Here is a 13,845-nt window from a genome sequence, read left to right as displayed (position 1 = left end):
AAATATATAATAAACGTATAGAATAGCTCCCTATAGTCGCTAATATCTAGTTTAACTTCGGCGACGGCAGTAATATCTAATAGGGCGGTAACTTCCGACTCTAGTCTAAGCTTCCTAGCCTATTCGAGTAGAATTAAAGGGAAATTGTTTTTATATACGAAAGATAAGTTAATATAACGAGAGTTTATACTATAGTTAAGGTAGGCCTTAGCCTAGATACTATTTACTATAGTATCTATAATAAACTAGTCGGTAATCTCTAGTATTACTCTAAGGCTCTTAGCTATATCTAATATAGTAAGTAAGTATACCTTTAGTATCTTCTATATATTAACTTTATTACTATAACCTCCGCTCGTCGTACTCGAGAGAAGGTCTAGGCATTTCCCTAGTTCTAAGTAGTACTAGTAGTATTACTAGCGGTATTACTAGCGCTAGAGCCTATAATTATAGCGTTAGCGTTAGGGCCTATATACTTCTTAAGAACGTAAGTAGGATTACGAGAGTAGTAACTTAGTTCGTAGTAGTAGAGATAGTAACTACTACGGATTAAACCGGCGCGCTAGTCCTCGGATAGAGGCTTTAAGTTCTTATACTTATCGAGGAGGTCGGCGTATAGAAGTAGATTAGACGAGGACGTAGTATTACTACTATATCTATTACTATAGTTACGACTATTACTACTATTACTATTACTATTATTACTATTATTATTATTACTAGCGTTATTACTACTCTCCTTCTTAGAGTCTCTCTTATTCTAGTTAAAATAGACAAAACTAGTCTCGATATTATATAGCTTATTAACGAGCTCCTTAAGAGTAGTCGGTAGCGTACTATTAACTAGTCGGTTCTAGTAACGATAATAAAGTAAATTCTCGAGTATCTATATCTCGATCTCCTTAGTTATAGTAACGCGAGAGCGTAGGCTCTAGAACTTAGTATAGTACTCGGAGAATAGTTAACTCTCTTTCTACTTAAGCTTAGATATATCTATAAAAGACTTACTAGTAATATCGCGCTAGCTATAGCGCTCGACTAGGAAGATAAGTATCTCGTCGATAGAGGTAAATAGGTTAGTAATAGAGCCCTTTTAAACGAACGAGGAGAGGCGAGTATTAATATAGAGTTCGAGTAGTACGCGAACGTCGCTCTTAGTCGTAGTAAGGAGCTAAGTTATAGCCCGATCGGCTAATTAGAAAACAGTATTTACTAGGAAGTAGTCTACGTTAAGAAGCTACTTATCGAATAGAGGCTTACTATCTATACTAAACTTCTCTAGGTAATAGATACTACGAGCTATCTAAATACCGATCCTAAGAAGGGAGTCGATCTATAATAGCGTCGTTACGGCCGAGTCTACGCCTAGTATTTTAAAGCGAGGTATCTTATAGATACTATTATAGTCGCGGCTATAAGATAGGTCGTAGCTATTACTACGACGGCTATTACTATAGCCGCTATTATAAGAGCAGTTAGGTAGTCGGCTAGAGCTACGACTCGAATTAGAATCGGAGTCGGAGTTATTAGAACCTAGATTACTACGCTAGTAGCGCGACTATAGAGATAGAGAACGATAGCGCGGACGCGTATTATAATCGGAGTTACGACTATAGCTCTCGTCGATCTTCTTCTATAGCTTCTTATTAGCCTTACTTAAAGCAGCTTTCTCCTTTATTAGAGTAGCGTTATCCTTCCTTAATATAAATAATATAAGATCTATATTCTAGCTCTCTACTAACTCTTACTACTTAAGCTATATAATATATACTTTAAGCTTCTCGATATTAGCTTCGAGGTTCTTACTATAGTTATAGTAATATTTAGCTATCTTCTTAAATTCGGTAATATTAGCTATAAGGTCTTTAACGACTTTCTTAGTAGTATTATCGGACGAGAGGCCTATCGTATCTTCGAGTCGCTTCCTAGACTCTTCGAGGTTATTACTAAGCTAGGTATTCTCGGCTTCGAGGCAGTCGGCTTAACGAGAGAGGGCGTAGTACTTCTCTTAATTAAGGTTATATATAGCTTAAAGGCCTTCGAGTTACTAAAGAGCTATATAGTAATCGAAGTAAAAGTAACGAATAATAGTATATATACTTTCTAGAGTAGCTCGGACTTAGTTATAGAGCTTAAAAGCGCTTAGATTCTATAGCTAGTTAGTAGAGATATAGACTTCCTTACTAGTATTATTTTAGAAAGTAATCTCGTCTTATTCGGTAAGAGTAAGTTAGAACTCGAGAAGGTTAATAGGTTCTTCTTTAGGTTCGGTAGCTTCTTCGATAGTAGCGAGTTATTCTTTAATAGCCTTCTATCGTTAAGCGAACTTACTATCTAGGTCGTAGCTCTAGGTCTATAATTATAACTCGACGTAGTCGTTTAAAAGCGATACGTAGAAGGAGTAGTAGTAGCTATTCTTACTACTAATACTACTCGGCTTCGCTATTATTAAGATAACGAGTAGACTATAAACTATATACGTAAAAAAAGAGAGTCGCGCTTAATATAGCGACCTACTATATTTATACTATATACTATATAATTATCGATATCGCGCTTTATCGTAGCGACTTACTATAAACTATAAACTATATAAACCTAGTCGTATAGATTAGTCTTACGAAGTATAATAGTATATAATATCGTAGTAGAATAGAAGTCGTAAAATAAGGTATCTAAGGAGAGCGCGAGAGAACGCGTAACTAAATATAAGAAACGTATATCGTAGAACGTGCCGTACTACGACATATATACGGCGTTACGTACTATTAAGACCGTTTACTACTATATCGTAGGCGAGGTCGTAATAATAATAGAGCTATTATTCGATCGTAGCCGATAAAGCTCGTCGTTATCGATATCGTCTACTCGAAGTTAGGAGTTTATATAGTCTTATATAGTCCTACGTAAATAGAATAACGTAGCCGGCTTTTCGATTAAAATTAGCGAACTTTAGTACGATATTTAAGCCTTAGGCATTTCTCGTTTAGCCTACTATAAGATTTCGATTCCATGTTTAGCTATAGACCCCTCGGTACGAGGGGAGAAGTGTCTAACGAAGCCCCGGATACATGTGGCACATTTTACACTAGTTCTAGTCTAGTTCGGTCTACCTGACCCAAAGAATCAAGACTTCGGCGCCACTTTCGTAGCCACACCGTTCTCTAAGCAAGACCAGTGAGCTTCAGCGAAAGCTCCCACAGCCTCTCTTCCGACTGCGGATCATACGCCCAAGGCGCATACCCAGGAGCAAATGCATGGGCTCCCTCCTTCTTTGCGGGAATAATCTGGCAATCCTCGAGATACTTGCCGCCTTGTCCCTCAAGTGCCTGTGCAACAGCGCCCCAGACTTGTGTCGCAGCGCCCTGTGGCGGACTCTTCTGAAGACTGGCAAAGTACGGGTCCTCGCTGAAACCATTCTTCTGGTCCTCAGTGTAATGACGTGTGAGATCGGTAGGCACCATTCCTGGCTGCACAGACCAGGCGCGTACGTTATCTTTGGCGTATTTTCGATCAAATGCGTTGGCGGTCCAGAGGTTCGCGGTCTTGCTCTGCGCATAGGCGACCACGGGATCGTAGGCGCCACCTTCCAGGTTGATGTTGTCGAAGTGGACGGAGCCGAAGTTGTGAGCGAGTGAGGAGAGAACCACAATGCGTGAATTGAAATCTGGCGTTGCGGCTGCTTTCAGTGCTGGGGTGAGGAGGTTGATGAGCAAGAAGTGGGCGAGGTGGTTCGTTCCGAACTGATATTCGAAGCCATCTTTTGTGCGCTTCTCTGGACATGCCATCACGCCAGCATTGGTGATGAGGATGTTCAACTTAGGACATTCAAGCAGGAACTCCTTCGCGAATACTCGAACGTCCTCAAGAGCATCCAGATCCAGCTTGCGGACTCGCACCCTGTCGGACTTTGCCAATTCTCCCAGCGCCGCATGCGCCTTGGGCAAGTCGCGAGCTGTCAAGTACAGAGTGGCACCAGTATCTGCTAGGGCGCGAGCACTTTCGATGCCGATACCCGATGAACATCCTGTAATCAGGATGGTCTTGTCCGACCACTTGCCTTGGAGATTCTCTGCCTCTACGATCTGCTTTGCGGTTGGACGTGAATCGCCCAATCCTTGAGGCTTCTGGTGAATTGCTGCCCAGCGGTCTGCCATGTTGATTTCGTGTCGATTGATGGACTAACGTCGGTTGTTAAAAGCTGAGATTGCCGGAGCAGTGGTAGAGTGATTGTGAGGATCTTAGAAAGTGTTCGAGGATTTGAATGCGGCCAACCCAGTCCAACGCCCGACTGTATATGACTTCGGAGCCGCCATTCTGGTTCCTTGGTTCATTTTAGCTGACAAATGTTGCATTGTAAGCTGTTATAGAGAGATGGTGATAGGACTTAAGTGCTAACCTTGTGCTTCGTTCTCGAACACTGTGGCTTTGGAAATGATCGAACGGTTGTTCCACACAATACGAAGCCTGCGGCTCAACGACGCATTGAGTCCCAACTATCGCAGGAGTATTACGCTTTCCGTTCAGAAGACATTCCAGCCATGCCAAAACGCAACACAACATAACACAACACAACACGAACAGAGTTCAACATGTGGATCCAACAGTTTCGACAAAAGGGGACCTAAAGCATCTCTTGCAGCCAATCAAGATAGCATGAGTACGAGCTCGTGCTTTATGAAAATTATGCTGTAGCGGACGCAAATTAGTGCAGCGCACGCTAAAGCCGGACTCGCATTTGGCTCAACCTGCTAAGCAGAGGTTGCGTAGCGGTGTTGTTGCTCTTCGTTTCCGCACGGCTAAATTTGTCTACGAGTAGCCCATGCTATGCTAAAAGTTGCAAACACGTCAGGTTCAATCACTCGCTACGTCGTGGACCTCGGCAAGCTCCGGTACGACTGACGCTCATACGTTGCTTCGCGAATAACGAAGCCCCGTGCACTTCTCCTGGTCAGCCAGTCGTTGCGTCGCTCTATAGATCATCCGTGCCGGCAGCTTGCTCGGAGGAAGCGGCTGGGAGGGAAGGGAACAGGCAAGATCATCGCAGTTGCCAAGACAAGCACAGTGTCGACTTTTGGACGTGAAAGCTTCCAGCTTCATCACCTGTTGTCGATTCCACCCCACATCTGCTGTTCAGCGTAGTCTGCCACACCACTATCAATTGCGATTGCCGGGGGATCGCCCTTATCATTCTCGACCTCGCACTGCTTCCAGACCATGGTTCAGGCGCAGCTGCGTCTCGCACGTCCAGACGCGTTCTTGAAAACGAAGAGTGCACAGTCGTAGAGAGTTGACCGTCTTCGTGAGCTCACGAGCGGAAACCCGCAGCGTAGCCACAATTCCGCTCCTCGAAACATGAGACCTGAAGCAGAGACCAAGCCACCGATAGCCCTGCGCCACGCGCCTCTATTTGTCTACAAGGAGCACGACGCCATGGCAGGAGAATCCCATACTGTAGCAACATGCAGCAGGATGGGCAGAGGAACGACAATTCGTCACCGCAGGACCCTACAAAGACTTCAGCACATCCGGCGATGGAACGGGCCTGATCCCAAAAGCGGCAGGCGTAGGACGTACATCCACTTTTTATTACACGATGTATTTTGTACTCTTGACGCCACTAACTTTGCCAAGCGCAAGCGAAGTGGATGCTCGTGCCGACCTCAGCAAGACCGAGCTGTCCGCTGTGGATTACTGATGCTACCATGCCAGGCACTAGGATGGTATGATAGGACAAGAAGTGCATACATCATGTTGGCGATTCCTTCGCTCCTACAAAGGATCGAGCTCGCTCGCTTCCACTGGCAAGCTGCGCAAGATCTTACCTCGCGAGCGGCATATTGAAGCCACTATTGAAAGAAGATGCCGTTGGGATCACTTTATAAATGCCCTTGGCCCAATTTGGACCGTACTCAACATGTTCATGTGTCTGGATTCGCCGCAGGATGCACTTGGCGTACTGCAGCATGTTATTGCTATACATGCTATTGCAGCGAAGGAAGACCATGTGGTTAAGGCCGTAGCATATAAGCAGAGAGGCAGGTACTGGTGGCAGCTAACAAAATATTCCGACTGTGTATCAATATGCTTACTCCAGCTCTTACTTTCGCCGTCCTTGCGGCCGCACGTCTGGCTCAAGCTCAGTATGCCAGTACGACTACGTTCGCATTCGCCGGAAATGCCCTGCCTACAGGTCTCGCAAATTACTACTCCAGAGTCAACGACACGAAGACAGTCGGTGCTCCTTATGATCACGAGTTCGAGCCATCAATGTCGTACGTCGAAGGCGGCTTTCTCAATCTCCTCGTGCCAGGAGGTCAGCAAAACGACCAAGTGATCTGGTCTGCAGAAGTTCAGACTACGTTCACAGTCTCGGCTGCCAGAGTCGACACCTGGGCTATTCTGACCGAGACTCACGGCGTGTGCAATGGTAGGTTGTATCCCGCTGCCTGAAAAGCCACATTCTGTTCGCTCGTGCTGATTTTACTTGCCCAGGTATCTTCTCTTACGATGGCGATACTTCCATCTCAGGTGGAATCCACGAGTCTGATATCGAATGGCTGAGTGATCCAAACTCACTGGCCTTTACAAGACCTGGCATTGCACGTGCTCTGTACTACACGAACCAAAACACCAAAGCTGTCGGAAGTCCTGGCACAAGCGGTCCTGGCGTTCCTCCGGCGGACGCGACAAGCAAGGTGCACAAATACAGCATCGAATGGAGGAACGGCTTGACTTCCTTCTTCGTGGATGACGTGCCGCAGTACACGTTTGACACAAACGTGCCAACCACGACTAAAGCTGTCTGGGTGTGGAACAATTGGGCGTGAGTTGTGACTTGAGTTGAAGATCCAGTGAAATAGACGCTGACTCCAATGCTATAGCAATGGCGACCCGAACTGGAGCGTTGGACCCCCAGCAACAGATGCTGTTTTCAAAATTCAGAAGATTGTCATGGCTTACAACCCGGGCTCCAAGTGAAAAGCAGTTTAATGATCACTCTTGTAGCCCACCTGGACAGTGCCATCGCGGGCTCTCTTGAAGTGGGTGTTAGCAGGTTGATGATCATCTTGCTGTTGAGAGGATTATAAGCCGCTGGTCTCACCCAAGTGCGTTGAGATTTCGCGACGCGGTGGTGGCACCAAATGACAAAGAAGATGATATGTGCTGCGAAGGTCTCGTAATCCACAAACGTTCATACAGAATCCCTGGTCTCGAAATCTAACACGCTTTTGCATAGAATCGCAGCTTGATCGTTCAGCAATTCGGCCCACTAACAGAAGTTCCTAGCGGAGTCGTACAAGAGTGTGGTATACCGCAGACTTCTCCTTGACAACTGCAATACCCTTCTCCACCATTGGCCGTCGCACAGCCCGGTTTGGAGCAGGAGAACAGAAAACAAAAGTCTCCGTCCAATGGGGTATCGTCTGATCCTACTGTCACTTCTGCGCTTGCGTTGGCGCAGTAGAACTATGATATTGTCATCAGCTTCGATACAGCCAGCAAGCTGGAAAATTTCTCATGGCCCGGCGAACAAGGAGAACCCAGATCACCTGGTTGACGTACCACGTCCTGATAAAACTCATCGGAGAAAAATCTGTATCGTCGTCAGCAGATACACCAACCTGAATGCTCGCAAGTGCAGCGATAGATTACCCAAAATCCCAGCCCGTCTCCGCGAGCTCACTGCAATTTCTTGGACCCTTTTTGGGTGGCGGTTCAGGACAAAATTGTTGGACCGTGATGTTGTTGTTTCCAGGAGTAGTGCATGCCAGAGTCGGTATGCACTCCTCTTCGCAAATACAAAGGCTCACTTCTGTGGGTCCTAAGATCAGTGCACAGTTAGGCCCAGAACACTCTTGGAGGATGCAAGAGTCGTCGGCGTCTTTGTCGGCACAGTATGCCTATGTCCATCAGAAGGGGTACCGGATATGAGCTGGCAGTCTACTGCTAGTGCCCAAAGCTCACCGCAGAGACAATGGCAACGAGAGGGAACGATGAATTGAACATACTAAAACAGAGTAATCGTCGTTGGAGATGAAACTGCTACATGGTAAGCCGCCATTCGCTTCCGATCCCCGCATTTGTAAGAATGACTTACCCGCCGGTGATGCCTTTCTCGTCTGGGTCGTCAGCTAGCTCGGCACAGCTCCTTGGGCCGCCGGATTGAGCTTGCGCAACTGCAAGCCAAAGCAAAATGGCAGACATTGGAGCGAGGGGGCTCATGATGAAAAGCCGTAGGCTATATTAAGCGTGAGTCCGACGATAATCTTCAAAACAGACAGCCACTGAGTTTGTGTTAGGGCGTAGCTACAACTTTGCATGATCGTGGCTGTACATGTATCTTTGGAGCGTGCTCGCTGCACTACAAGCATTGTACGGGTTATCCTGCATCGCTGCGAACTCAACAGGCCAGACCAACTTTAGACTTTCCAGACCTCCAAGGGTCTTCACTGGCGTCGTAATTGGTCAAATGTCTCCTTTAAACTGGGTCGGACGTAGCGGACCGTGACTAAACGGACAGTCTAGGGCCCTTCCGGGCAGTGCGATTGTTGTTCAGACTAAGCTCGGCATTGCAGCAGCAGGACATCGAACAGCACTTGCCTCAGCACCGCAGATTGTTTTGGGCTGACCCCAAGGAAATACCATATCATCGAACTGGAACCATGGGACTGCAGGTGAAGCCCTACCTGAGCAAGCCGCTCGAGTCCCAGTAAGGAAGTATATAGATCCCTGTCACTACATGTCTAGGTGGCGGAATGCCAAGTACATCGACAAAAGGTTAGGAAGCAAACTATTTCAAGACATGCGGTGAGTCGAAGCAATTTTAAACCTCCCCTGCACTGCGTTGATGTGGAATCAGCTGAAAGCTTGTAATGATCTGTCAAATGGAGTGCGTTATACCAAACCGGCGAACAGTCAGCAAAGCGTTAGGCACATGTTCGTTCCAAGCCAATGCAATGTATCCGTATAGAAAGCAATTAACCAAAACAAGATGCAACCCGGGAGAGTCTTGTGAGTGCCAGGCTACCGTGAAAGCGATGACAGGCCGTGCGGAACGACAGTACATAGCCCTCTGAGGCACTCAATTCTCCCTTCCGCGGCTCAACGCTCTCTACCAATTTTCGCATACTGACAATGAGAGTCATCATTGCACTTTCACTCGTTACAGGCCTTGCCACCGCGTTACCAGTTCCTCAGCTGTGGCTTCACAGCTCTTCCCCGGACGACAAGCTACAGATCTCCAAGACCGCCCATCGAAAGCGTCAAGTGAACTGGGACTATAGCACGTATTACGTCTCGGATCCTTATGCCACATACTACAGCTACGGTACACCTATAGGTCCTTCCATCAACATCTACGACTACTGCCTCACCGAAGAGGGAAAGAGAGTGTTCGCCCAATGCTCTGGAGGCACTCGCCAAGAAACTCATACATCGGGGTACTTAACCGACACCGAAACGGAATCATTCGTAGCATGGCACACCGGCGGTGATCCGTTGAACAAAGACGGCTGGAATCCATTCCAACCCACCACAGCGACGGGTCGCGTCAACTCAGGAGGTTCTACCAGTCGGACAGGGACCACAGTCAATCCGGGCACAAGAACAAGAACAGATGTCGACATCGACAGGAACACGAACACTGGCGGACGCACAAATACCGGCGGAGGCGGTACTGTCAATGTCAATGGAAAGGACAAGAGTGCGGCTGGTACCAGTGGCAAATCGGGCTGCTTGGATCTCGTAAGACTCGATTCTGATGCTTATAGAGCTGAAACCTCCACTAACTTCGAATCTTAGGGGATTGCTACTCTGGGTACCAATTGCTGAAGAGGGTTTACTTTGTCTTTGTCACTGGGAGAGGGCTGGGGCTTTCCTGTTCTGCGGAGTCGTCTACATTAGTCCCATTCACGGCCTGTGTGAGCCACGTGAAGATTGACGGATGTCAGAACTATTACAACACTCATCGTTGCACCGGAACAATTGCTCGCCGCTGATGATGTCCGTGCAATTTTTTGTCATCCAGATGCTTTTATAGCAGACTTTCTGCCCGTTTCCATGCTGCTCTTCTCCATGTCGCTGGGCTGCATACTGCATCTGGCCAGATAGGATACAATGCTTACCGGAAGTTCACAGAAAGAGCAGTGCTACAAAAATAGCTGTGATCCAGATCTGATGGCCGCATGGGGGACCAATCCGTGTCTGTGGCTATCTTCACTCAATAAATTTAGAGATTGAACGAGCAAAGTTAGGACATGATCTTGCGCACGGCCGAACGCCCGCACAGCAGATCGACTTTTGATTACGAATTCGAATGTGACATCCAGGATTGTCCCGATGGCATTACAGTCTGTCACTTGCATTCGGAGGTCAAAAAGCATGGTATATCTTGCTCTCCGGCAATCCGCAACCCTTTTGACAATCGGTTTAGGGCAGCTTATTGGCAGGAGAGCCCCGGTGGGTTCTTGAGCTTATGCTCTGTAGTATGTGGAAACCAACATCAGGAGCCACGGCACAACCATGCTCTTAGTCACAGATATGCCACTGTGCGTTTGACCCATGCTCTGTTGGTATTCATCGTCAGCGCCCGCAGCGAGCAGCACAAGAACGCCTTCCTTGCACGCTCATTCGTCTTGCACCAGCTTCATAAGCCCTCGACGCCAACTTTGAACACATAAATTGCTCAACACTGACTCACACCTTCACGACTGAGACGCAAGAGTCTCCGCAATGAAATTTCTCCTACTTCTCCTGGCTGCTGCCACTGTCTCCTTTGCACAATTATTCAACTTTTTCCCCTGGATTACGATTCCAGATGATCCAGATCAGAATAACGATGATCCAGATAACAACGACGATCCAGACAATCCGATCAATAAAAATGGAGATCCAGTATTTCCCCAGCCTGAGGACTGTTCGAACTACCCAGTGCCGCGAACTCAATACTGCAGCCCAGACGTAAGCAAATATCCTAAACCGTTGCTGATGACACGACTAGGCTGACGCGATCTCAACTGCAATAGTCAGATGATTGTGGAAGTGACACATGTCTGCAATGTTGTACTAAGTACTTTGCGGGCGAGTTCGGGGGGACCAATTATTGCTGCTTTTAGGCGTAGGGAAGACTCTGCAATATAGCTGTTCGTTGTTTTGCTGGTGGTGGAAGTTGTCTGGAACTCGTGCTTGTCGATGGGATGCGGGAATGCATAGATAGGACGAAGTGCCCATAAGAACTACTTCAGCCGAACAAGTGACCTCGCATGATCAAGACTTTTTGTGGCAATCCCTGTAATGTCCAGCTTCGCACAAGTGCCAAGATATTCGGTGGGGAAAATTCCAATGTGACCGCATTGCAGCATCGCCACAACGTCGGCCTCGAGACGGCGATATACGCCTGCCTGTCAAGATAACCCCTCTATAGAGTGATAAGCTGGACGATGTCTGTGTGCATCGGATGCAGAAGCGGAGGTCCATGTCAAAACAGAAAGTTGGCACAAGCCAAGCCCTGTGAAATTTTGCTTTTGGACACGCCGGACCCCAATGGTTAATCTGCGCGTAGAAAAGAGGCGACAGACGCAAAAAGGTGTCTCTGGTTCGCCTTCCGCTGCTTCGACCGTTGTCTGAACTTGTGGAAAAAGGCAAAAAGTTGATTCGAGTTGCATCGTCCGTGAATCGCTGATGATCTGTTAGAGTTTCATGTCCTGTAATAATGATGCTGGTGCTACTACTCACAACACGGGGCCCGTCGAGGCGCACTTATTCATCTCCTGACGAAGTGAAGTGGATGGCAACGACGGATTTTACCACTAAACCAACGATGCTTCGATGGAGGGCTCAAGTTGCAAATCCAATATGCTGCTCCACTGTTGTTCCAGCTCAAACAAGCAAGCGAAGATGGGCCGCAGGAGGTATCCACCCTTCGTGTTTGGTCTCACAGACTGTGTCGGTCTGTTTCGTTTCGTTTCGGCTGCGGGATCAGGTCACACAAAGTTGTTTCATCTCTTGCTTCGCCATCATCCAGTTCGTCTCTTCGCCGTTCTCCTCTCTTCTAGCTCTCTTCTGGGAGCAGGATACTGCACTTCACCGTCCCAGTCTTCCAAGCTCAGATATGGACTTCTCAACCAACTTTCCATCTCATGCAGTAAAAGACTCGCATTTTCTCTCCCCAAAAACTCAGCCACCAGATCCTCTGCCCTCCCGTCCGCCCCTCGAAGTTCGTGACTCTTGAGCACAAACACGATGTAGACGATCAAAAAGTCTCGACTGCTCGCCCGAGGGTTGTTGTCCAGAAAATCGAATACCTTCAATTCCCGTCGCAGGAACTGCTTCGCTTTGGTCTGCAGCTCGTCTGAGGCAAGAAAGTCTTGCTGGGTAAAGTCTTTGTACTGAGATATACGGTTTGCGCCGATGTGAAGACTGGGTAGGCCCTCGCGGTAGACCCTGCGGCGGCGTTCGAGGATGTCGTCTACAGGCGGTCGGATGGGACATATGGCTCGCCTGAGCTGAGCGCGTCTACGGTATGGCTGGTGAGCGTGCGTCGAGCCGGCTACCGGCCTGGTAGTGTCCTCCTTCGATGGTACATGGTAAGTCTTGTAGTCGTCAGGTCCACGCCAGTCATATTGCACTTCCAACACTGCAGCTTTGCAGAGAGGACATGATGACTGCTCTTGTAGCCAGGACACCAGACAGAGGAAGTCAAAAGAAAGATGGTTGCATGGCGTGGCTACCGCTCGCTCGGTGATTGGTTCGAGGCAGATGGTGCAGGCATCCTGCACTTTCTGGGAGGCGGCGTTGTTGCGATTTGCAGTAGATGTGTTCGTATCATCCATACGACGTGCTGCTCTGGATCGATGCTCGGCGCGCCGGAGGGTGTTGTAGACGGACAAAAGAGTGATGGACTGTATGGTATGCCGATCTTTAGACTCGGATAGCGCCTGGAAGCTGTTCCGGTTCTTGTGTCACCGTTCTTGGCACTGCCCCTCCGCAGCATCGACAACAGGTGAGAAGCATTGGATGGTATACACAACAAGTTACCACTTCCGGAATCGAAACAACGAGAATAGTGCATCATGGCAGCCAACTGTATCTTCTGCAAGATCATCAAGGGTACTTCCAAGCAGCCCGCGGCGTGCGATACCAATGCTGAGTGGTGAACAGGTGACATTCCCTCGATGAAGCTCTTCGAAAGCGCAAAGACGCTGGCATTCCTGGATATCAATCCATTGGCGTAAGTCTGGAATGTCGTCTAACGCATTAACGCATTACATCCAGAATTGAAGCTAAATTGTATGCAGGTACGGCCATGCGGTATGTCTGTTCGCACCCCGCCCACCGTGATGGCCAACGCGAACCACGTCCGAGCTCGTTGACACGATACACAACTCACGCTTTCCAGCTCATCATCCCAAAGCACCACGGCGAGAAACTCACAGATATCCCTGATGACTCTCTCACCGAGCTGCTTCCTGTAGCCAAGGTCAGTCTTCGTGCGTCAATGAAGGCTATTTCTCAAGCTAACCTCACGTGCAAATGACAGAACATTGCCTCTGCCCTGCAAAAGACCCAAGGCCTCGAGAACTACAACATCTTGCAGAACAACGGCAAATTGGCTCATCAAGAAGTCGGCCACGTCCACTTCCACGTCATTCCAAAGCCAGACGAGCAGCAAGGTTTGCAGATCGGCTGGCCACAGCAGAAGCCAGATATGGATAAGTTGAAGGCTCTGCTCGAGGAAGTCAAGAGTAAAATGTAATGGGTTCTCAAAGGTGTACATATGGAGGCAGGATGAATGGCATGAGATTGGCTCGAGCAACACATTTTCACATATCTATCACTAATGAA

The 13,845-nt window shown here is 47.9% G+C and overlaps 5 protein-coding genes across 5 annotated transcripts; 3 read left to right on the top strand and 2 right to left on the bottom strand.

Annotated features, from left to right (window-relative positions):
- Positions 1-3,164: 3,164 nt before the first annotated feature.
- RHO25_002846 (uncharacterized protein) lies at positions 3,165-4,157 on the bottom strand (the record flags this gene model as incomplete). Its single annotated transcript, XM_023598395.1, has 1 exon — positions 3,165-4,157. The coding sequence occupies one exon, from the start codon at positions 4,155-4,157 to the stop codon at positions 3,165-3,167; it is 993 nt and encodes a 330-aa protein (XP_023456135.1).
- A 1,927-nt stretch (positions 4,158-6,084) lies between these two features.
- Positions 6,085-6,981, top strand: RHO25_002845 (uncharacterized protein; the record flags this gene model as incomplete). Its single annotated transcript, XM_023598393.2, has 3 exons — positions 6,085-6,430; positions 6,496-6,826; positions 6,885-6,981. The coding sequence occupies 3 exons, from the start codon at positions 6,085-6,087 to the stop codon at positions 6,979-6,981; spliced, it is 774 nt and encodes a 257-aa protein (XP_023456130.1).
- A 2,157-nt stretch (positions 6,982-9,138) lies between these two features.
- On the top strand, positions 9,139-9,834 carry RHO25_002844 (uncharacterized protein; the record flags this gene model as incomplete). Its single annotated transcript, XM_023598392.1, has 2 exons — positions 9,139-9,747; positions 9,805-9,834. 2 exons carry the CDS (start codon positions 9,139-9,141, stop codon positions 9,832-9,834), a joined length of 639 nt encoding a protein of 212 aa, XP_023456128.1.
- Positions 9,835-12,017: 2,183 nt separating this feature from the next.
- On the bottom strand, positions 12,018-12,833 carry RHO25_002843 (uncharacterized protein; the record flags this gene model as incomplete). Its single annotated transcript, XM_023598391.2, has 1 exon — positions 12,018-12,833. One exon carries the CDS (start codon positions 12,831-12,833, stop codon positions 12,018-12,020), a length of 816 nt encoding a protein of 271 aa, XP_023456132.1.
- Positions 12,834-13,073: 240 nt separating this feature from the next.
- Positions 13,074-13,756, top strand: HNT1 (Adenosine 5'-monophosphoramidase; the record flags this gene model as incomplete). Its single annotated transcript, XM_065602309.1, has 5 exons — positions 13,074-13,110; positions 13,162-13,231; positions 13,299-13,311; positions 13,400-13,480; positions 13,541-13,756. The coding sequence occupies 5 exons, from the start codon at positions 13,074-13,076 to the stop codon at positions 13,754-13,756; spliced, it is 417 nt and encodes a 138-aa protein (XP_065458381.1).
- Between the last annotated feature and the right edge of the window lie 89 nt (positions 13,757-13,845).

Source organism: Cercospora beticola, chromosome 2 (genome assembly GCF_033473495.1).
Source record: "Cercospora beticola chromosome 2, complete sequence".
NCBI lineage: Eukaryota > Fungi > Ascomycota > Dothideomycetes > Mycosphaerellales > Mycosphaerellaceae > Cercospora > Cercospora beticola.
This window is presented reverse-complemented; position numbering and strand designations above follow the sequence as displayed.